Consider the following 24936-nt stretch of genomic DNA (forward strand, 5'->3'; position numbering starts at 1 on the left):
AATCTTAAAAAAAAAAAAAAAAAAAAAAAAAAGCTATTGATCATGGGGACAAAGGGAATCTTAGTTTTACGCAAAAATGCAACCACGTATGAGAACTGCGCAAATAGATGGTCCGCATTTGGCTGAAGTCATCCGACGTCGTTTCACTCGTTTTTTTATTTCCAGGTTGCCAACCCGTTTCCCAAGATTGAGCGATTACAACGATGACAAACGTCAGTCTCACACCCTGTCAAAGACTTGGCTCGTTGCCGTTTACTTCTCGGCAATATTAGATTCAACTAGGTCTTGTCCTTTGATTATCTGTGAGGATTGAATTCAACCCCCGACTTTGGGCGCAGTCTATTTTCTCGGGGACAGTCTAAGCATCCTCAAAGGATCAAGAGCTCAGCCATAGAGCCGGAGGAAAGCGGAGTCGATGCGTCAGATTAAAGGGGACCCCCAGACCTATTCCTCACCGCCGCTCTTCAGATTTTAAAGCGAGGGTTAGGAGGACCAGGAGGGACACGAGGGATGGAGGCAAAAGGCTCGATCCTTAATCCGAGCCAGAGACAAAGGTGAGTACGTGCGCGAGGGGGACGGAGAGACGGGCAGAGGGAGGCTCCTTGGCCCCTAGCCGGGTGGCGTGACTTCAAGAGGACTCAGAAAACGGGCCAGGACTGGGTAGGATAGGAAGGTGCCAGCGGGGCGGGCGAACCGGCTAATCGCAGAGGTGGCGAGGCTGGGAACGCCCCCTCTCGGCCCCGCCCCACTGCGCCGGGCAGGGAAACGAAAGCCAAGCCGGCGCCCGGGTCAAGGGCCGGGGCGGCCTCGCAGCCTCAGGCTTCCCGGGATGGGCGTCTCCGAGAAGGGAGCGTGCCTCACGTCCTACCCGCCCCGCCCCCTGCGCGCTGCGCACGCGCGGCCGCGCCCCGCCCCTCGCGTCCCCGCCAGGGCGATGGGGCGGGGGCGGGGAGTCGGGGTGAGGAGGCCGCCGGAGTCCCTAGACTGCGAGCGCGCGCGCCGCCTCCCCCGCCGCGTCACGGCTCCCAGGCCTGCCCTCTTCTGGTCCCTCCTCCCGGCTCCGTTTCCCCCTCCTCTCACCCTCCCTCTCCGACAGAGCGGTGACTTAAGCAACGGAGCGCGGTGAAGCCCATTTTTCTCCTTCCTCGCAGCCGCGCCGGGCAGCCCGCGGCGCGCGGCCCCTACACTCCGGCCCGAGATGAATGCTGCGGCAGAAGCCGAGTTCAACATCCTCCTGGCCACCGACTCGTACAAGGTAGAAGCTCGGGGCGGGGGCAGGTGACGGAGGAAGAGAGGGCGCGTCGGGGACCAGCGCGAGGCTGCGGGGCAGGGGCGGCCGGGCTGGGGTCGTGGCGCGAGGCGGCCCCGAGGGAAGGCGCGGCGGCGGCGGCGGCGACTAGGGGCAGGTGAGGCTGGCGCCGCAGTGGGGAGGAGGCGGATGGAGGAGGGATGGAGGGATAGACGGCAGGAGGCGGGGCCTGGGGGTGCGTGGTTGGGGGGGGCGCGGCGAGGGGCTGAGGCGGGCCCGAGCTGGTGCCGCTCGCCTGCTGCCCGGGGCTCGGGGCGGCTCAGCTCGGCTCAGCGGGCCGGCGGCCGGGGTGGCTGGGGCGTCACCGGCCGAGCTCACGCCTTCCGCAGGAGCACGGCCTTTTGGCCCCGGGCCGGGCTGAGCGAGGGCTCGCCCGAGGAGCGGGTCAGTTAGGTAACGGCCCCTGGGGTTCCACGGTGGAAAGACTGAGCCGGGTTTGAGAAGTGGGGTTTCCCCCGCGGAGCTGAGTCGAGCGCGCTCACGCCTTAGCCGGCAGGTACGCCCCTTCCCGAGGAACGGGTGGGCGAAGTCCTAGTAGGGGTGCCAGAGCAGCCAGCCACGTTCCTGTGCCTGTGGCCCGGCTGGGTCCCCCGTCCCATTCCACTGGGCTCCGTTTCAGACTCCCTTGCTCCTGGTGATCACTCACGCTCCGTACCTCTTCTTGGAAAGGCCGATCTGTCCTTATTCCATTAGGATCCCTGTGAGGTTTCTGTGAAAAGGAAAGTGAAACACGAGGTGTTAAAGGAACTGTAGTTAACCTTGGAGAACTTGTTGAGAGAGAAGCGACACAACATTCTCTTACTATGGCTATTGGACGCTTGCATGTATAGCTGACCCGTTAATTTTATTTGAAACTCACACACATTAGTAAAGGGAAGAGTGATTAAAGAGAAATCCGGCAAATATCATTTCCCCTAGTTTCCAAATTATATGAAATAAACTGGATTATACTTTGCTAACAAGCTTTGTTAGCCAGGACACCTAAAAGATGATATGTCAGACTGGAAACTCCACTTTCGCAGAATAAATTTTCGTTTTTACTTGAGCAGCATGGTAGTTTGGAATATAGTGATTAAAGCATAATGTTTTCAGATTTTGGTTTTTGTTGCGGTTTTTGTTGCTTTTTGTTTTTTCTTAAATATTCCAATAAAGTATTTTGGAGAATCCCATTTTACTTAAGTTCTCTGTTGAACTTTCCTTCCCAGCTGGTTTAAGATTCTACTTATGATAATTTAGGTGGGTTATTATTTAAAGTAGAACCAAGTTTCTTTAACAAGTGGTCTTTTAAATGGAATTTTAAAGTGGAAATCTACACAATTGCAAGGATATCATAGTGCTATCAAGGGTATTTTTACTTGTGCTCCTCTTGTGGTCTCTTAGTTCAATTATAGTGTTTTGACTATTTTTAACAGTGATTTTAGAATGGTCTCATGCATAGTTTTCTAGAACTTTATCCTTAACTAAATCTTTAAAATAATTTTCAGATTTTTTAATGTAGTAACTTATTTTATTGAAAATGGGAAATATAAACGGAGGTTGATTGGTCCAACTTTTAAAAAAAACAAAACAGACGTTTAAAGTATATATTCAGGGCTTCCCTGGTGGCACAGTGGTTAAGAATCCGCCTGCCAATGCAGGGGACATGGGTTCGAGCCCTGGTCCGGGAAGATCCCACGTGCAGCGGAGCAACTAATCCCATGGGCCACGACTACTGAGTCTGCACTCTAGAGCCCACGAGCCATGGCGGCTGAAGCCCGTGCGCCTGGAGCCCGTGCTCTGCAGCAAGAGAAGCCACCGCAATAAGAAGCCCGCGCACCGCAACGAAGGCCCAACACAGCTAAAAATAAATAAATACGATAAATAAATTTAAATAAATAGATATTCATTTCTGTAATCTCATACTTTATTATACATAATGATGAACTAAGGAAATAGGTAAATGTGGTTGTTTCTTCTGTTTTTATCCTGGGTTCTTGTTATAAATGAAAAGGACACTTAAGTGTTAACCATTTATATTTTCAAAATGGTTTAAACATTACAAAACAGTGTGCAAGCTTCTTTCGTTTGTAGTTCCTCTAGCCATTATATATAAGGAATGTAAATTGCTTTAACATCAATTTCCTGGGATGAAAGGTAAGAGTGGTTACCTTAAAGTTTTCTAATTTGCTAGCAAGGCATACTTAACAACACTATCAGAATTTGCATCTATTTAGTAAAGTTTATTCCTGTACATTTTCAGGTCAGACTGGTGTATTTTATCCCATTTCGAATATAAAACCTTTTAAGAAGATTATCACCTGCGTAAGATATTTCATTTCCCTCCCTTCCCCACAAAAAAACCCTCAAGAGGATTCAGTCAGGATGATATGTTTTATACCAGTGGTTTACAGCAGTACAGTAAAATAAGTAGTGTATTGCACACTCACAATTTAGTCGTTTAAGTTTCATTTTCCTTACACTTTTAGTGGTCCTTATAGCCTCTTTAGTATTTTTGGCTTTTTATCTTCTTAGATGAAGAGGAGACAGAAATGGTAATCTTGAGTCTAGAAGTAGTGAAATTACACTTTTATTAGGAAATTACATGAGAATGTTACAAGCATATCCTTATCAGTACTTGCATACTGTTGGCCAGTTAAAGTAGGGAGCTAACAGCTTTAGATGTATTGGTGGAAGAGAGCAGGATATTGTTGATTTATTTTTTCTAGAACTGAAGCAAGGATAATTGGCTGTCTAGGCACTAGAGAAAGGTGTTTTGCAAGTAGATGGGATAGTGTCCAAGTGCATGACAACATGTGGGAATTTTGTTTTCACTTGTATCCTTTCCAGAGGGATCAGGACAATTTGGGCCAAAGGAGAGGCATTTAAGATACATACTCATTTCTGTAATCTCATACTTTATTATACATATTGATGAACTAAGGAAATAGGTGACTGTGGTTGTTTCTTCTATTTTTATCCTGGGTTCTTGTTCCAAATGAAAAGGACACTTAATCTTAAGTGTTAACCATTTATGTTTTCAAAATGGTTTAAAGTAAAATTATCTACTGTGTTATATCTACATTGTGCTAAGCCAGCTAGAGAAAGGTGCGTTTGGGCTGGCCTTAGCCATTGCAGTGCTTAAAAAGCATTTGGAACGTTTTTTTGTAAAAGAGACAGGTCATCTTTTTCAGTTATTTCTGGGATAGCCATTGATCAGTTTCTGAATAACCGGATCATTAAAAGATTCATTTCTGTTCCATTCTTCCTTCCCCTTCTATGTAGATAATGTTTGTAACAGACTACAGCAGAGAATCATTTAAACATTTCTGAACATTTTACCTGTTAGCAGATTAAAATGGATGATGTTGTCAATTGAGCCCTAGTTGGAAAAGATAATGTATAGCACAAGAAAGTAATCCCTAAGCAATTTACAGTTTAAACCACATCACATGTTAGTTATGAAATGTGCCGTCCAGTGTGGGTTGCTTCTCAAAAGGTCATTTAAAAATGGTTATCTAGAACTCAGCACATTTTCATGCATTAATTTAATAAATATTGGAGACCTACTACATATTATAAAATACGAAAGATGTCCCTTACAATCTAAGATGGGTGAAAGTTGATTTTAGAAAAGTTATAAGAGGCTGTATAATTCATGTATGATGATTAAGCACCCAAGTTAGCTTTTTTTAAAGAAGAGCTTGCTTCCTCATTAGTAGCGGAATAACAAATCTTAATTTGGGGCTTTTTGGAGGAAAAGATTTGGGGATAGATGACAATCTTATGGGCAAGTTAGTCCTGCCTTGGACTTTTAGCTACGCAGTGTCTTCCTCTGAGCTGTTCCTGTTTTTCATAGTTGCTTCTCTTTCACCGCTTCTGAACAGGCACTTAAGTATGGTCACAGCAGCAGCCTAAGCCTTGTGAGACACGTGGTCCTGCTGCAGTTTGTATGTCAGAGAGTACCTGTTCATTCTTAGGATAGAGTTTTTCCAGTAAGTTTTATATTATAAATTATAGGAAAAACTCAAGCAACAGAAATAAAATCCTGCATGTAAATCATGAACATACCTCCTAGGAAGATTGGATTAGGTCAGTAATGATTGTAGAGTATCTTGCAAAACAAAAATACCAGAAACTGGTATCCTTTTTGTCAGTATGAAATCTCTCTTAAAGCTGCGGCAAAAAAAGGTATAAGTTGCCAGGAACTCTGCCCGATTTAAGGGAAGAGGCAGCATAATGATAATGGCTGGTTTTACAATTTATCACCTTCACCAAAATAATGTAATCCAAAAATCCTTTAAGTTGTATTTTGAAGTTACTACTTCAAAAGCCAAATAGCAATGAATTATTTTCTGGGGCAACAGAAGTCCAGGGCTTGACAAATCTTGAATAATATTGAAAAGAAGAAAGAATCAGTTATGATTTTTGCTGTTTCTGGCACATCACCTTTGAAGAGGCAGAGAGTCTTAGCCAATGGAAGTGCCTCTTATGAGTGCCCTTAGATATTACATAGGTAACATAGCTTAGTTTGTGACTTTGAGTCTGTTATTCCACGTGCTCTTCCATACACATGGTGCTGTTAAAATGTTGGCTTGTGATTATTTCTTAGTGATTAACTGTAAAAGGTGGTTAGTAGTAGTTGCCTTTGGTCGTGTGATCCCATTGTGGGAGGAAAGCTCTTGGAAATATATCACGTCACCCTTATGGGAAATCTAGAGAAGCTCAGGAGAAAATTATACTTCGCTGTCACAGAAAGATTCTATGCAACTTAAATGTTTCTCATACCTCTCTTGAACTGTTATACAGGGATATCTGGGATTGCAGTTTTTAGAAGCTTATTTTTTCATGAAGTAAATCAACCACATAACTAACTGTGAAACTAAGTTTTATTAGAAGAGCTACATTTTCCTGTGTGCCTCTGTTCTTACCACACATATATTTAAGTACTGGCAGTACTCTGTTAGTTGCAGGAAGGCTATGCCACTTGAGGAAACATTTTTAGGGGTAATGTTTGCTGAGGATATTATGAGAAATTTGTTTTTTTTCTCTTCATCTTATAAGTAATTTTAAATTTATTGTACAACTCTTTTCTCTAGTAATGTAAGTCAAAGCAGTGCTGAAAAACAACATGATTTAAGGGCTCCCTTTTGGCAGGTCACTTTAATTTTGAATATTATGAAACTTTTTGTTAGTGTTTACTAAACATATTTAAAACTAAGCTCTTGATTTCCTTACCCAGTCCTTCCAATGGCTTTCCCCATCTCAGTAAATGGCACCATTATTCACTCAGTTGTCAAGCCAAAAATATAGGAGACATCCTTAATTCCTTCCCCTCTTTATTCCCAAATCTAATCTATCAGCCTACTTCTCCAAAGATACTGAGCCAGTCTCTCACCTAACCTAGTCTTTGGCAGTAGCCTCTTAATGCTCTGTGTCCACTCTGGTCACCCATAATCCATTCTCCATCTCTGCCAAGCTGATCCTTGTCAGAGGTGAATCAGATCATATTCACTCCAGCTTAAAGCATGCTAATGGCTTCCCACTGCACTTCAGGTAAAATTCAGGCTCCTTGGTAGCCTGTGAGCCTTACATGATCTTGTCTGTGCATCTCTCTCTCTCTGACCTTACCATGTGCCGCTCCCCATTCTCTAAGCACCAACCACAGTGGTCTTCATTCTCTTCCGTCCCTGAAGTCAAGATATTTCCTGTTTCCTCGTCAGTAAATCTTGTTCACATGTTACTATCTCAGAGAAGCCTTCTTGGCCTCCTCTTTAGTCTCCCAGGCCCCTTCTAGTCCATCATTTTCTTTTAATTTTTCATAGCATCCATCTAGCTCAAATTATTTTGTTTATGATCTCTCAGCCCTCCCTAGCCCTATGGGAGGAAGGACTAGTCGGTCTGTTTTACTTCCCCATCCTCAGCATCTGAAGCAGGGCCTGATACACAGTTGGTACAGACTATATATTTGTGAATGCAGGAACTATTTATAAAATAACAATTTATTGATTTGTATTTCTGCTATAGTTTCTCTGGTTTTAAATAATTTCAAGCTCTTTTTATCATAATTTACATTCTATTCTTCTGGTATTTTCTAATTCAGGTATTTTCTCTTTCATATAGGTTACTCACTATAAACAGTACCCACCCAATACAAGCAAAGTTTATTCCTACTTTGAATGCCGTGAAAAGAAGACAGAAAACTCCAAAATAAGGAAGGTGAAATATGAGGAAACAGTATTTTATGGGTTGCAGTACATTCTTAATAAGTACTTAAAAGGTATTGTTTTTCCTAATATGTTTAAAACACTGCTTTTATATACCTCATCATAGTTTTCCTCCTATATTGTTGTATTATTTTAAGTACCTTTTTGAATAGTCTAATTTTGATTTTTTTTTAATTTATTTTTGGCTGCATCAGGTCTTCATTGCTGCACGCGGGCTTTCTCTAGTTGCGGCGAGTGGGGGCTACTCTTCGTTGCGGTGCGCGGGCTTCTCATTGCGGTGACTTCTCTTGTTGTGGAGCACGGGCTCTAGGCGCGCGGGCTTCAGTAGTTGTGGCTCACGGGCTCTAGAGCGCAGGCTCAGTAGTTGTGGCTCACGGGCTTCGTTGCTCCGCGGCATGTGGGATCTTCCCGGTCCGGGGCTTGAACCCATGTCCCCTGCCTTGGCAGGCGGGTTCTTAAGCACTGCGCCATCAGGGAAGTCCTAGTTTGATGTTTATTTAATTACCCTAACTATTTTAGGGGTTGTTTTGGAATTTTTAGAAATCTGTTAATTTGAAAGCATTAAATTTTATAATTTGACTTATGTGCTTGGTGTTCTAAATATGACAAAGATTTTCTGAAACTAGTAAGATTGGGAATAAATTTAGAAAAGTGAATAATTTTCTGAGGCTAATCTGGTTTGTTAATAGACGTTAGTCATTAATTCAAAATAAAGGATTTGTTACTGACCTGGGAACTCATTTTGAATTGTGGTAGCAATTATAATTAGAATATGTTTTGCTAGTCAGTTTTACCTTAAAGGCCTATTTTTCAAAACTACCTGTAACGGTGGACTTAGTCTCAAATGCATTTTTTTTTTTTAAGTTTTTGGCCACACCCCACGGCATGTGGGATCTTAGTTCCCAGACCAGGGATCGAACCCTTGCATCCTGCATTGGAAGGCAGAGTCTTAACCACTGGACCACTAGGGAAGTCCCTCAAATGCATTTTAAAGAAGAAAAAAATCCCTGAAATAATTTCTGTGCTTTCTTATTTGAAAGTCCATTTCTAGTCTTATTTTGTAATGGTATTTGGAGGGGGGAAACAGTGCCCAAGTTTTTTATACATTTTGGAAAATTTCATTTCTAACCTTTTCACATAAAAGTAATCTCAGAATTGAATACAGAATAACTTGAATTTTATGCAGATGATGACATTTTTCTGTAACCTTGGCAATTTTAAGATCAGATAGTTCAGATATGTTATACTATTGAAAACCTACTTGGATATCCAAAGTACTTCATTGCAACAAGATTACCCAAGATATTTTAAATGAATTTACTAGCGATCTTATTTAGAGAAAGTTACCAAAGACTAATGTCACACTTCAATTTTCTACAGCTTAAAAACTTTATAAAATGTTATTAATTACAGCTAAAATATATTGTGTGTTATAGGCCAGCATTATTCTAAGTGCTTTAATTCAGATGTCTTAACTCATTTCGTCCTCACAACCACTCTAAAAGTAGGTACTCTACTATTATCTTCATTTTACAGATAAAGTTAGCTAAAAGTATATTTGGGGGGCAAAAACTTAGGCATTGTAAAAATTATTGGATTATCAGCCCCAAAGACATCCTTTATGAATAAAGTGAGCAGATTCACCTGGAAAGCCAGCTATCAAAGGCTTACTCTCAAATCTGAAGACTGTATAAATTAATAGAGATTTTTAAAAAATCTCCCAAAAGTTAATTTATTACTGTGATTTTTTAAAAATACTGTACATGTAATAATCTCTTCTATTGCAAATTTGCTTTTCAAATAAGAAATTAACATTTATGCTTAGAGCGAGTGGTTAGAAGGGCAAATTCCTTTTCTGACTCTGCTGTTGACTCTGGGTGAATCAGTTAACCTCAGTTCTTGTCTTTTTAATCCACAGAATGGGCGAAATAGCTAGAGACATTAATCCTATGACAACTCAGCAACTCACAGCATGCCTTTAGAAATGTAAACAGGAGATGTTTATTTTTTTAGGTAAAGTAGTGACCAAAGAGAAGATCCAGGAAGCCAAAGAGGTGTACAAAGAGCATTTCCAAGACGATGTCTTTAATGAAAAGGGATGGAACTACATTCTTGAGGTAAAAAATGGTTTCATGTTTTGACCTATGTATTTTGGTTTTGCTTTTAGTTCAGAATTTCTTGCCATGGAATTTGAATAGAAGATTAGACTGTACACAACACAGGTATTCAAACCTTGAACAACACAGGTTTGAATTGCATGGGTCCATGTACATGTGGAGTTTTTTCAGTAGTAGATACTGCAGTACTACACAATCTGCAGTTGGTTGAATCCGCAGATGCAAAATCACAGATGCAGAGGAACCACAGTTACAGAGGGCTGACCATAAGTTATACATGGATTTTTGACTGTGCAGAGGAGGGTGGGTGCCTCTAACACAAGCATTGTACTAGGGTCAACTGTAATTGTAACTCTTTTCTGTCTGTGACCCTATAAATATAATGGCTATTTAGACATTCTTGTGAAAAGTTAATGTTTAATTTTTTTTTCCTGGTAACACATCATTAGTATCTAAAATCTATAGCATATCTAAGTAATTTGTTGTAATATGTATTATAATTTAAATAACATTTTTCAGAAAGGTAATTTAATCCTTTCTTTGAAAATACATTATAATTAAGAAAGAGCATGATTATTTGGCAATTTGAAAATTTAAGCCTATTTTCTGGACTGTACATTATCTAAGAAAATAGATGCTGTGAGTCTGTCTCTATGTAATACTTCTAGGACATTTCCCTTACTGAATAGTTAGAAGAATGGTTTGGTGCAAATCTATGAAGTTAATTTTCATTCTTTATTGTACTGTAATATTCCTACCTAACATGTTTGGATTCCTTGCTTAAACTTTTGGGCATCCAAAGACATGGGAATTGAGTCATAAGTGTTGAATGTCCCCTGGTGGTTTTCTCTCTTACAAAGATAGGTTGGGAATGGGATCTATTGGCATCTTGCTATGTTAAGTGTTCATTATCTTTAAAATGAATGTCTTTTTCATTGTAAACTATCAAACACAAAGTAATTAGAAATACTTTAACTTTCCTGCCTGTATCGTAATATTGAATTTTACTGTTTGGTAATTACTGGTCTTTGAAGAAGTTGAGTAAGCACGCTGCTAGTTTTCCCATATCTTGAGTAAGGTCAGTAAAATATGTTGGCTAACATATTTTGATTATGTTGGCTAACTCATTTGGTTGACACTTACCCCATTTGGTTTGTTGTGAGGATTATAGTTATAGGTAAGTTAAGTGCTGTGCTTAGTAATAGAATTCTCAGTGGTCAGGGTGGTAAACCTTTTTATTTTATATTCAGAGAATCTTAGGAATTCATAGATTCCCTAGAGATAATCTTGTGTAACCCCTTTTACAAGCATGGAGTCTGAGACCTTGCGATTCTAAATTACTTGCCCACAGTTTCCTACCTGCTTTTGCATCCAAGCTAGGATTTTAAGGCATTATTCTTTCTGCTGTAACGTGATTTTTTTTTATTCTAGTTACCTTGTCCCAAATCACATAAATAAACCTTACTAGCCAAAAGTTAGCCACAGCTTTTAACTTTAAAAAGGGGGAGGCGTAATTAAATATCTAGTAACATACCATGTAGCCACTATATCCTCAGCCTAATTTGGGAGAGAATTGTTGCACTTGGATATTGACTGCCAAAGCTCTAGAAAGTATACTTATGATTGGTCTGTCTACTACCAAAATGGTATCAGGTCTACTACCAGTATAGAGAAAACCTATTTAAGATTCTTCTACTGGCAAGGAGTGCTCTCTTTTTCTTATTTGTTTGTTCATTTTGTTGTGCTCTCTAATAGCAGTCCATTATTTTATCTTTCAGTCTTTAGCCTTTCTTTTATGAAAATGACCTACTTAGAAGAGAGATAGTCCTCTTAGAATATGTTGGAATAAACTCTTTTTTTGGAAGGAATAGGAAAACAACTTTTTTGTTTTGAAATCAGTTTGAAATTCTCTTCAAGTGACAAATTTTCTTAGCAGAAGTACTTTTACAGCATAAAATTTAAAAATTAATGCTAGTACTAAACTGTTAATCATTTTAGCTAATTTTATTTCAGGAGGATAAGGATATTCTGACCAGATTACTAGCAATATAATAAGATCTACAATTGCAATTTCTATGACAGTAAGTTTAGCTTCTGTAAAATATAAAGAACCTTATTTAAACAGGTAATGGCATACCACCTGCTGAATTAATAATTTCATTATTGTCTCTTACCAGAAATATGATGGGCATCTTCCAATAGAAGTAAAAGCTGTTCCTGAGGGCTCTGTCATTCCCAGAGGAAATGTTCTCTTCACAGTGGAAAACACAGATCCAGAGTGTTACTGGCTTACAAATTGGATTGAGGTGAATTGTTTTGTTTTGTTTTGCTTTTCACTTTTACTTAACATTAATTGTAGATGTAAAAACCATTCAACTGGGATTCTAGTTTAAAAAATGCTACCAATAAAGTTATGTAACCTCCTAAAATTTACTAAACCTTTCCAGGCCTCAATTTCCTCACCTATAAAATGACAGTTGGACTAAATAATCTTTAAGTTTCCTTCCAGTAAAATCTAGTCTTCTGAGATCTTAAAATCAAATTGTAAAGAATTATTACTGTTAAAGCTCAGTTGGCCTCCATCTTATTTGTTGCAATCCTAAATATATACCATCATAGAGAAAGATTACAAAAACAGCACAGGTGTATTTTTAGTAACTTAAGACATTTTATGGCTGTTCTGTTCCAGTTAGACTAAAAGAATTTTGTTCAGCTTCTTAGTAACTGTTTTCTTTATTCTTACCTAATCAGTTTAGGGCCTAGACTCTACCACCTGGTATTTCTCATTTAAATATATTCAAGATTCACTGATGGTTTTAATTTCTAATCTCAAAAGGAGAGTACATTATAGGCTGTGAGTTTATATTACAGGGCTTTGTTTGCTTTCCTGGTATCTGTACTTAAGCAATCATGTTTTCACAGCCTCATCGCTTTGATATTAATAATCTAATTAGATTATCAATAGCTTAGATTTTTATCTATAAGAAGAAATATCCTAGGAAGTAACCGTAGAATAATGTCACCCCACTATCTGAGAGGTGTTTACTTAGTGCTTGGTACTTTTTGTCTTACTAATGTATTGGTTAAACTAATTTGTTCTATTATAAAATAATACATTTGAGGTTCATTTATAAAGACGGGAAAAAGTTTAGAAAAAGTAAGAGGTCAGGAATATTTTTGAAATACATTTTTGCTAAGTCGACAGGAACTTTCTTTTTAGACTCTGGGTGGGCCATCAATTTATAATAGCCTAACAGGCTCTGAAACAGTGAACAATTAACTGAAGTAAAGATTTAAAATAGTTTACTTCTATGTCTTAAAACTTTGAATTAACTCATGAACTCAGAGTAAAAGGAAACATATTATTAACAGTTCTCATGCTATTTTACTGGCAGATGTTTTATTTTGAGGGGAAGGCATTATAAAGAGTAGAAGAGCTCTGAACCGCATCATCTAGTGTATCCTTTACGCTCAGTGCCAAAAGGTCCCACACAGATAAATCTTATTTTGAAAATCATCATTTGTGAATCACCTTGCTTCACTTTTTTTTCTTTTTAGTTTTCTGATTGAGGATTTAGTCAATAAGTACTCTTCCCCTGTGTTGAATTGGAGTTTCATAAAGCAGATGTTCAGCAGAGAACTAGTTCCAAGTCTGCCTTGCTTTTCATGTATGTTTTACTTTATCCTCTTAAGAAAGTGAAAAACACTAGCCTTAAAAAAAGTTTTTTTTAACTACCTGTTTTAATAATCGTTATTTTGGTGTATTTCACTATAAAAAAACCGTAAAGTAAAAAAGTTTATATACGGCCATCTTAACAGCAGTTTGTTAGCAAATAGAAAAATATTTTTAGTTTAAAAATTATTAAACATAAAATCCAATATGAGGCTGTTAGATTTTGAAGAAAAAAAATGCCCTGTTTTCATTTGCTTATTGAGTTTACCTCCTATTCTAATGTATATTATTTAAATAATTTCATTCCTTGGTAGGTATTTTTATCTAAGGCACAAAAATGTATGTTCTGAAACAATCCCTTTGTGATAGAGCCTATGTTTTATAAAAAAACTGTGTGTAATCTAAATACCGAGTCTCCAGAAGCCGCTTTCTCAGAGTCACTTTGCCTCTTTCGTGGGTTTCTGTGTGGAGTTAGAGGAGGTTCATCTTCCTCTTATCCATCTCCAGCCCAAGTTTACCACCTCACAAATGGAATCTGTTACCAAATCCAACAAACTTGTTATTTAAAAACTTGAGATTTTCTTCAGGAAATCCTTGATTTAAAACATTTTAAATAACAGTACTAAGTAGTATTCCTTCCAGTTCCCTTTGCCAGTATGTGTAAAGTGTGTGTGTGTGTGTGTGTGTGTGTGTGTGTGTGTGTGTGTGTGTGTGTGTGTGTGTAAGTGTGTGTGTGGTGTTTTTTTGTGGGTTTTTTTGGCCACACTGCGCAGCTTGTTGCATCTTAGTTCCTTGACCAGGGATTGAACCCGGGCAGTGAAAGCGCTGAGTCCTAATCACTGGACCGCCAATGAATTCCCGGTGCAAAGTTATTAATAACATTCTTTGATTCACTGTACACTGAATTTTAAAATCCACTAAAATTATTGAATTGCTTTATCAATTTCAGTATCGGTGCTAGAAGAAACCTTAGCCCTCAAATCAGATTTTAAAGCATGTTTAAGAGAGTCTAAGTGTTCTTCAGAGGTGTCTCAGACTTGTGAGGGGCTGAAGAATGAACATATTGGGCTAAACTTAACCATTTCTTCCAACCAAAAAAACAAAACAATACCTTTTTGCTGTTAAAAAGAAGACTTTAAAAGTATTACATTGATCAAATGCCCTCATTTCACAGATGAGGAAATTGAGCCCTGAGAGGTGAACAGGCTAGTTAACAGTGTAGGTCCAGTCCCCTTTCGACTATACCACACCATTTCTTATTCTTTAAAATTCCTTATCCTGGACAGTAACGTTATAATGAACACTTCTTAAATAAAACTTGCAGGTTCATTTACTTTAGTCTTAGTTTTCAGCTAAATATTTTATCTTGATTTGTGTGGGCAAATTGCTGTTTTGCAGAAGTTTCCAACAAGGCCACTTTGTTAGACCTTGAATTAACCCAAACTAACTTGCCTTTTTTTCCCTTGCTTACACCTACAGTGATCTTTTTTAAAGGGGAGTGATTTTATTAAGAGTATAATTTAAGCTGATTTTGTTGGACTATGAAAAGGAAATGGTGATGTGAAGGATCACTGTGTCTCATAGTTATTTCTCTCCTTCCCTGGCATTTTTCGAGGGGTAAGGTCAATCTTCTACCTTTATAACTCAACTAGAGTTTTTCACATTATGTTTTCTATCTTTCTCATACTCCTAGATAATATCAGTCTAAGTTAAATTAAAAATGTGAGAGTTGATTGAATTAACTTCAGCAAATGAGTATTGATTACAGTTATATACCCAAAAATTGCTGGGCACAGAAATTAGAGTAAGTTATGTCTTACTTAAGGGCCTTTGGAGGAGGAGCAATTTATTCTTAACTAACCACTAATATAAGTAAGAATGCTGAATTGGTAGCAAAAATAGGGAATTCTGTCTAAGATATCATGAAGTGGAAAATAAGCTTTTAATAAGGGACAGGAAAAGGTGAGGTATTCTTAGAATGGCAAGTAGCCCAAGGGAGACTATAGCATAAAAGTGGAAAATACCATAAGGGATAAATCTTTAGATGGTAAACAAGGCAAGTTTGTAAAAGCCCTCAAATTTCAACACGAAGTGGCTGTCTTCCTCTGTGGACAATAGATAGCCATTAAAGGATTTTAAGGAATGGCAAAACCTGAATAAAACTCTTAACTTTAGAAGGATAACCAGTGCAGTATAAAGAGTAAGTCAGAGAAGCTAAAGATTAGAAGCAGGATAATCATGGGCACTGGCAGTGGAATCACTGCAATTACGAAAGAATAATTTCAGGAGCGGAATGCTTAGACAGAGGTGATTTGTCATAGAGTTCAAGTTAGGAGTTGCGTCAGTTTTCTACTGTTATGTAACAAACTACCCCAAAATAAAACAACTGCTATTTCTCATGATTCTGTGGTTGACTGGATGGTTCTCTGCTGGTCTTGCTTGGACTTATATGAGTCTGCGTTCAGCTGAGGGTTCAGCTCGGATAAAACAGTCTGAAATGGCCTCACTCCCATGTCTGGGCCTCAGCTCAGGTAACTGGGACTGCTGGACCTCTTTTCATGACTTAGGCTTCTTTATAACACAGCAGTCTCGAGGTTCTAAGAAAATGAGAGTAGAAGCTATAAAACCTCTTGAAACAGAAGCTTGGAAGTCGTAAATATGGCTTCTGCTACATTCTGTTGGTCAAAGGCAAATCAAAAGGACAGCTTGGAATCAAGGGATGAAGAGATAGATTCCATCTCTTGATGGGAGGAGCTGCAAAGAATTTGGAGCCATAGTTAATCAATCATAGGAATCCAATGCTGCAGTTTTTCTTAGGTGACTGAGTTGGGAAGTCCAAGGTTAAATAATCTTTTTGTTTGTTTTTACTTATTTTATTTATTGGTCACTTAGCTGGTATTCAGCAAAAGATTGTTTTGTAAAATTTAATTAAGGAAGTAAATAGCTTTTTGAGTGAGCACAGATGTTGTTGTCAGCTTAGCAGCTCTTTCTAAAACAAATTTGAAGCTGCTTGTAATAGCAGACTATCTGGTTTACAAAATAAAAGATAGAAAATTACGATCCTAGAATGGAGGAGTGAATTCCTAAGCTATAATAATTAGTATAGTTGCTGTGATTAAGCATCAGACTTTCTTTGGAGTTTCCTGGCAGCCAAGGAAAAAAGGGAAAGCAAGGGACAGTTCTTAGCAGAAAGTAGGAACCCAGCAATTCTTTCATTTCCTCACTTGGGAACCTGTGTAATAGGAACTGAGTTACAAAATAGACAGCGACCTCACAAGTTTATAGCATATGCAGAAATGTTTCATGTGGCTCTCTTATAATGACTTTTGATAAAAGCCAAGGACATAAAGCATAGCTCAATGAATAGAATTGTCTAGTGCTACACAAAAATACCTCAAGTACATAACCTACCAGTAGTCATGTTAGATCCGAGGAAAAATTAGATCCAGTACTACCTAGAGGAGTAAATAAATAACTTATTTAGATGTAGACTATTTAAGATGTAGACTATTAAGACCAGTGCTGGTCCATGAACTGTTTGATGCAGGTCCACATTAAATACGGAAATCAAGGATAAGCGTTTAGAAACTTTGATGGCAATTGCCTCAACATCCAAGTGTGAGTATATTTTATAAAACTATTGGTCCACAATAGATTGAAAATGAAAAAATACATTGGTCCTTCATCACAGATAGTCTTTCCAAATATTATTTGCTACTTTGGAGCTTTGGATGGAAAATAGGTAATTTGACATTCTTTACTGTTAAGGACCGAGTTTGCTTATCCTCTGTGTTGCGGATTTGAGAGCTGAGCTCGGCACTGTATCTGAAATGCATGTGGTGGGCGTCCTGCCATACAGTTGAAATGTCCAATTGGTATTTCTGGTAGTATGGAAGTCCAGGACATACCTCCAGAGAAAGCTAGGATTTTCCTCAGAAAGAACCCAATTTTTTATGTATTAATGTTTGTGGTTGATTTTATTACTACAGACTATTCTTGTTCAGTCCTGGTATCCAATCACAGTGGCCACAAATTCTAGAGAGCAGAAGAAAATATTGGCCAAATATTTGTTAGAAACGTCTGGTAACTTAGATGGTCTGGAGTACAAGTTACATGATTTTGGCTACAGAGGAGTCTCTTCCCAAGAGGTAAGAAACTGAAGTGAACTTCAATTAATAAAATGTGGATTGTCGGTTAGGTTACGGTTACCACTGTAAAGTTTTTGGGAAGTTACTGGGATTGATCTTGCTTCTAAGCAGGCCACATTTTGAAATTCCAGAGATTCAATCAGAGATATACATTAAATACCTAAGATGTGTTAGCCTATTTTAGAAATACCTGAAATACAGCCTTCAGTAAACATCCTTGTCCTTTACGTATTGGATGGATGGATGGACAGATGGATAAACAGATAAAATAAATATTAGCAGATGTCAGATAATGCTACAGGGAAGCCAAGGCAGAGTAAGGGAAAAGGAGGTGATGGGAAGTGGGGGTGGATCGCTATTAAATAGGTCTCTTTGAGGAGGCAACAGTTGAATCCTTAAATATTTAGGAAAAACTGGATCTTTGTCATAAGAAACTATTATCTCTGATAATAGTTAAATATCTCTTTAGGAATAACTGAAGACGATAATTGCTTTGGGGGCTATGCTCTATACCTCAAGTATGGGTCTTTTCTTTTTCTTTTTTTGGATTTTGGTTTATGGTTTATTTTCCAGACTGCTGGCATAGGAGCATCTGCTCATTTGGTTAACTTCAAAGGAACAGATACAGTAGCAGGAATTGCTTTAATTAAAAAATACTATGGAACGAAAGATCCTGTTCCAGGCTATTCTGTTCCAGCGGCAGAACACAGGTAAAATTCTGTTTTCATCCTCCTATTATCTAACCTTGGTTTTCTATAACTAAATTTTTTCATTCTGGTAACTCAGTGATGTTTTGTTTAACTACAGAGCCAGGTAGTACAGTAAATCTTCATGAATTTAAGCAATACTAATTCAGTATTCATACTCTGTGTAAAGACTGGTCTCGGGGAGGTAGAGAACTTGTAACTGTCCTAATAGAAACAATTTAGGAGCTTTTTTCCAACTCATATATATTGCTCTGTAGGTTTTATTGTAAGGATTTTTTTAGCTTCTCTATTGCCGTGTGCAGATAGGTTGTATTCATTAAGTCTAGAAGCCCTCACTGTGAAACCTGGTCACTGTTTTCCCTTTCCCTGCTTTCTACATGACTTCACTTATCTTTGTTCTGGAAGTTATCTTCTGAACCCAGTACCCTCAATTATAGATGAGCAAGTTAGCCCCTTTTTTTTTTTTTTTTTTTTTGCGGTACACGGGCCTCTCACTGCTGTGGCCTCTCCCGTTGCGGAGCACAGGCTCCGGACGCACAGGCTCAGCGGCCATGGCTTACAGGCCCAGCCGCTCCGCGGCATGTGGGATCTTCCTGGACCGGGGCACGAACCCGTGTCCCCTGCATCAGCAGGCGGACTCTCAACCACCATGGAAGCCCGCAGGTTAGCCCTTTTGTTGAAAGGAAGAGTGTTAGAGTCTTCTTACGCTTCCTTATCTGATTTTACTAAAGCATCTCAAGTTAAACTAGAAGACAGTTATGATCTAGGCTATAGCTGCTCTGATCCTAGAGTTAATTTTATTGAAAGTTAGTGGAGTTTTTAAAATGTATGCCAAACCTTATTTCTGGTTCTTATAACAAAAATTATTTAATGTAATTAATTCGGGGCAGTTTATTAAATTCTACTCATACTTGAATATTGCAGGGTGTTAAAACCAGCAGTGAATAAAGCTGAGCTTTGATCTCAGGCAGTCTACTGGGTGCTACAAGGGATAGAAAGATGTAAAGAATTAATCCTATCTTTTGGATTAAAAATAGTACACTAGCAGCGTTCTGCTCTGTTAAGTGCTTTTAAAGAGGTACAATTAAAGTGCTCTAGCAGTGCAAAGGAAGGAGAAGTAGGGTCATGTGCCACTGATAGGGTTGGATCAAGAAAGGTTTTATAGAGATGGTATGCAAATCTTGACTTCTTGAATGATTGGTAAAATTTAATGGCAGACATTAGATTATTCATTCTCTAAGTATTTATTACATGCCTACCATGTGTTAAGCATTGTCCTGAAGGAGCAAGAATGAAAGAGGCAAATATGGATGTGTTTAGGGAATAAGGGCTGAAATGTATTTTGTAGGGACATTTTGTAGGGAATGTAGGGTAGAGTGGAAAGACAGGTTAGTAAACACCCTCAAATTTATTTTGATATTGAAATGTTAACTATTTGCTCATCATGCTAGATTATTCTAATTCCATTTTCAAATGGGAGTGGGCATTGAAGTTTTTGAGCAAAGAAGTGATGTCATCAGAGAAATACTGTCGAAAGAGTAATAGTGAGCTATCTTATGAATTGAAAAATAGAAATGAAAAGTTAGGAGGATTTATAGGAAGCTGTTGCAATAAGTTTGACAGATGATGAGGTTCAGATCCAAGTGGCTAAATAAATGGAAAGAAGGGGATAAACATGAGCATTGGCTAGGGAGATGAAATTGCTGGAACATGATGATTTGAATTGGGGCTCAGTAGAGGGTACATTCAGCTAACATATATTAGCATTGCTTTATTAGTAGGGACATGAATACTTTCACATGTAAGTTTCGAGACTGGTGAAACTGGGAAAATAAGAGTGACATTAACAGACCAGGATTTTAGGGTTGCAGTATTTTTATTTTTGGTCTTAGATATATGTACACCTTTTAAAAAACTTCTTGTAGTACCCATATATTAGACTCTTCATTGATGCTTTTGTTTCAGAGTAATAATATCATGAGTATGATACTATACATCTGAGAATAAAGGTGATATCTTCTTTAGGGCTTTATGTTAAAACAGGTTGAAAATCTATTGTATTTTTATAGTCTTGTAATATTTACTACACCTGCAAATTTGACTCTTTAATGTGTCAGATGTTCTTAAATAGACAGGTCGTTTAAACAATAGCAAAGTATAGTGAAAAGAGCTGTAGACTGAAAGTTGGGAAATCTGAGTGACCTTACAGCTGACATACTGGGTGGCCTTGGGCAAGTCATTTATCTCTCTGTTCTTCAGTTCTTCCATGCAGGAGGAGCTAAAATTTTACATCTCCTACATCAGAAGGTCATTGAGGGAAAATGAACTAACATCCAAGATAACTTTAAAATAAGAAAACACTAAAATTTAGAACATTGCCATTATTGTTATAAATATTTTCTTAAAGAATATATGAATCTGGACTTGAAAATATTCAATTACATAACTCTTCCTCAGACTTTGGAAAGGTATCAAATTAAATTAAGTAGAATTCATTGAACAAATATTTATGATCTCCATATACCAAATATTATACTAGATGTTATTATGATTAGATTATGTGGAGGGTGCTATGGGGAATGTCTGTGGGACGATGAGATGAAGAAACTCATTTTCCTCCCTAACAAAATGGATCTGTATTCCAGAAAAAAAAAACCTGGGCTAAGGTACAGATTTTGGAAGCTCTCACTACAAAGGTATTTTTTAAAAGCTTTTGAGTGTTTTTCACATAGGGAGGTATAGAGAGAGACCAGTGCCCCAGGTCACATTGAGAAAGGAGAGCATCTAGGGGAAACTGAAGAGGACCCATAGAAGTATGGGGAAAAAAATCAAAACATGGGATATGTCATTGAAGTCATTGGGAAAGAAAGCTTCAGGGAAGTTCACATGCCAAAGAGCAAGTAAGATAAAGACTAAAAATGAACCATTAAGTTTGCTAGATGTGATACACACAAATAGCAGAGTTAGTTGACTGTATTGATACAATGCTAGTAAAAAATAAGGGCATAAACAGTGACCTCTTAACTCTAAGAGTTTGTTCTTACATTGCAAAGCTCTCCAGTGTTGGTACTTTTTGAGCTTAATTCTCTCCCTTATAAAGGGGACCATAGCAATTCTTGATATGAAGAAGGGGCTTCTCTTTATCCATGTGTTAATTTTCCCTTTAGCCTGCAGATACTTGCATTAAGTGGAGAGTTGGCATCATAGCTACTTTGTTCACTGTAAAATGAGTTTTATATAAACATGCTATCTCTCCATTTCAGATGAGAGTAGTTCTGGGTAGCTAAGTCTTTACACCCCTGAAATGTCCATGCTCTGCCATCCCCCGCATAAGAAAAGTTGTTTACTTCAGTCCTTTAGAAAAAAAATAAGAATAAAACAACAATTTCAAAAATAAATTAGTATGACTTTTCAAACAGTTTTGAGATAATCTTATATCTGCATGGGGTTAAATGAATGGGTTGTTTTACTTTCCATCATTTTACTTCGGAAAATGGGGTAGAGGCAAAGACTAGCAAATTAGGGAGAAAGAAAAACTACTTGGCATGAGAAAATGGTAACAATTCTAAAATTCATTATGAAGTTTTCTTTAAGAATTTAAAAAAATTTTTATGTTATATATTGGTTAACCAGCAAGTACTTAGGTTACATGTCATTAATCTGTTCAAAAAGAACCACCATTATTGAGGACAGTGTAAAAATCACTATAATAATACTTGCCTAATAGAAACTCACACGCTTTATTTCCCATCTTAATTATGTTTTGCTGAAACTAAATATTATAATTCTTATTCCCGGAGCATATATTAAGTACTAGTGGATAATCTGTAAGTGAAATAAATGACTACCTGTTACTGGCCAACTGAAGATATAACAGGTAAAGAGTTAGTTTACTGTATCTATGCATGGTGTAGTATAAATAATTGCCTAAGTAATTGCTTTTAAGTGTAAGATTTTGAAATGTAAGAAAGATAAAATGTGTCCCTTCTATTATTGGTATATGGTTTTGAAAATGCACAGAAGGGAGCCAAATGCTTGCATGGCCTAGCAGAATAATGGGAGTATGTGTTCATTCCTTCTAACATCTCAGTGTAACGTAGAAAGTGTCTGCAGCAGGTACTTTTTAGCTCACTCATTTTAAATGGGTAGGTTCAGGAATACTAAAAAAGAAGATAATGTAGTTTTATAGTTGGTTGAACATGACTTAAGAGTTTAAATAACTATTGGAGAGGAATGAGATTACTTACAGTCTTAAAAATTGGCCAAGGAGTGGTTTGGCTCAGATACTCAGTTAACCTTTTGATGTGCATTTATTAAACTAAATCACTCACCTTCTCTGCAGTGTTGAAGGTGTAGTATAGTAAACATGAGATATGATTCAGGAACATATAATGTGTCTGCCTAAGTAAATCTGTATTTTCATTTTGTTTTCTAGTACCATAACAGCTTGGGGGAAGGACCATGAAAAAGATGCTTTTGAACATATAGTAACACAATTTTCATCAGTGCCTGTATCTGTGGTCAGCGATAGCTATGACATTTATAATGCGTGTGAGAAAATCTGGGGTGAAGATCTAAGACATTTAATAGTATCAAGAAGTACAGAGGCACCACTAATAATCAGACCTGATTCTGGAAATCCTCTTGACACTGTATTAAAGGTAAATTTTAATACGTAAGTTGACTATTAAAGTGCCTATAGACCAGCTGCATCGACACTACTTTTAATTTCATTTATACACACACCATTTCAGAACTCTCTGGACTAGTCCCCTTATTTTAGAGTTGCAACCCAGAGAGTAATAGATTTGCCCAAGGTCACGCATTAATAACAGAGAAAGGATATCCAGAGTTATGGATTATTTATATACTGTCAAAGAAACAGTTAAGTACTGTTGAATAGATATTTTCTTTTTACCTTCAAAATTAATTAATAGTGTTAACATTTTAACCAGTCCTGTGATTTGGTTACCAAGTTTGTGGGTTCTTCCTTTTTCCTTTATCATTGCAGTACCTTTGAAGGTTTTAGTGCAAAAGAAATATGTGCAATGTAATGTGGAATAAAAATAATTTGGAAATAGTTTTCAAGTAGAGATTCATTACAGATACTGTTGATTCTCAATATAGCCTTGTTGCATTGTTTTTAGTGTTTAGGACTTGGTTTACCTTCTCTGAAAAGCACTAATAAGAGCAGGTTATTGATGCTTACTACTAGGAAAGTATAGTGCTGTGCGTGCTTTGCTTTAGCTGTGTCATTATTTAATCTCTATGAAAATCCTATGATCAATATTACAATCTCTTTTTTATAGACAAAGAGACCAGCTTAGAGAGGTTAAAATAAACTTGCTTCAGGTCACATGACATGTAAAATAAGCCAAGTATCCAACGTAGGTCTTTGTGGCTGTCACCTTCCCTCTTTACCACACTGTTTCCCAGCTGATGATTAGGTGATGAATTACCCCTTAAGAAAGTGGGGTGTAGAATCAAGGAGGTCTTTTCCTATCCTGTTAATAGGCCGTCTGAAGGTCTGATCTTAGCCTGAAATGTGAACAGATTTGGTTTTAGCAAACTGAACAGGTTGCATGTTTTTCCTGTTACCTAATAAAAATATCCAAACCTAGTTTCAAGAATCAACAAAGTTATCAGTATGGAATGTTTTCATTGTTAGAACAATTTATTTAGGAAAAGGGAGTGATTGTTGGGTAGATCTTTGGAATCTCTGACCAAGCTTTCTGAGAAATTTTCAGTCAGCGTTGAGGTATTTCAGCTGCTCCCAAACTTGCAGTAGTTAATGAATAAGTGGGACAACTTGGCATATTAAGCAATTTGGTTTTAAAAATGGGTGTCATTGTTAAGTGAGAAGCACCTCAGAGAAACTACGGGTTATATATGCTTCATTTCCAGCTTTATCTGTGTATCATGATTTCTTTGAACTTTGTAATTCAGGTGGATTCGTGTCAGACAAATTAAATTATTGGGCACAAGCAGAAAAAAATCCAAATCAAAAGTATAATCATCTTTTTTAAATGATGTTTTATATACCTTTGAAAAATATTATATTTACCACTGTAAGCTCCTAATGTTAAAGGGTTTTTTTTTCCTGAATCTAATTTGAAAAATGTGAGGGAAAACTACTTGTGTTCTGAGCCACTTTACAGTATAAGTTGACTTGGTAGAAAATTGCATGCCTGTTTCTAACATAATCAAAAGGAATTGAGACAAATAGTTTTGTAAAATTTAATTTGATTAATTTTTATATTCTCGACCTTGCTTTGCTAACAATCTTGGGTTTTTTTAAACTTTGGAAAGCTTTAACACTTTTTTTTCAGTATTAGTTATTTTGTGTTTGGCTGTGTATTTTTCCATACAGGTTTTGGATATTTTAGGTAAGAAGTTCCCTGTTACTGAGAATTCAAAGGGCTACAAGTTGCTGCCACCTTATCTTAGAGTTATTCAAGGGGATGGAGTGGATATTAATACTTTACAAGAGGTACGGATTTTATATTAAAAGTTTCAATAAAGCAATCCTTATAATTAAACTCCTTTTTATTAGTTTGATAAAGAACACATTAATAATTTAAGTACAGCTGTGACTCTTTTAATAAGTGTTTAAGATGGTTTATGTCTTTTCTGTTAATTGCTTAAAATTTAAAATATAGAAGTATATTTAAAATATATTAACTTAAAATACAGAAGTACCGGCCAAACCATACTGCCAGTCCTCATTGGCCACCCTGGATGATGAGCCCAAAGAAGTGTCACTAGGAAACAAGCAAATG

The 24936-nt window shown here is 37.7% G+C and overlaps 1 protein-coding gene across 3 annotated transcripts in view; it reads left to right on the forward strand.

Annotated features, from left to right (window-relative positions):
* The first annotated feature begins 599 nt into the window (after positions 1-599).
* Positions 600-24936, forward strand: part of NAMPT (nicotinamide phosphoribosyltransferase) — a 40404-nt gene continuing 16067 nt past the window's right edge. For all 3 annotated transcript variants that reach the window (XR_013829668.1, XM_079931167.1, XM_079931166.1), the window contains exons 1-8: positions 600-1255; positions 7409-7565; positions 9526-9629; positions 11807-11935; positions 17292-17450; positions 18024-18160; positions 22593-22818; positions 24528-24647. Coding sequence is in view for 2 of the 3 variants with exons in the window: in XM_079931167.1 (XP_079787293.1) it covers positions 1199-1255; positions 7409-7565; positions 9526-9629; positions 11807-11935; positions 17292-17450; positions 18024-18160; positions 22593-22818; positions 24528-24647 (1089 nt within the window). In the remaining variant the exon portion in view is untranslated. The remainder of the gene's footprint in view (positions 1256-7408; positions 7566-9525; positions 9630-11806; positions 11936-17291; positions 17451-18023; positions 18161-22592; positions 22819-24527; positions 24648-24936) is intronic.

This window comes from Stenella coeruleoalba, assembly GCF_951394435.1.
Source record: "Stenella coeruleoalba genome assembly, chromosome: 9".
NCBI lineage: Eukaryota > Metazoa > Chordata > Mammalia > Artiodactyla > Delphinidae > Stenella > Stenella coeruleoalba.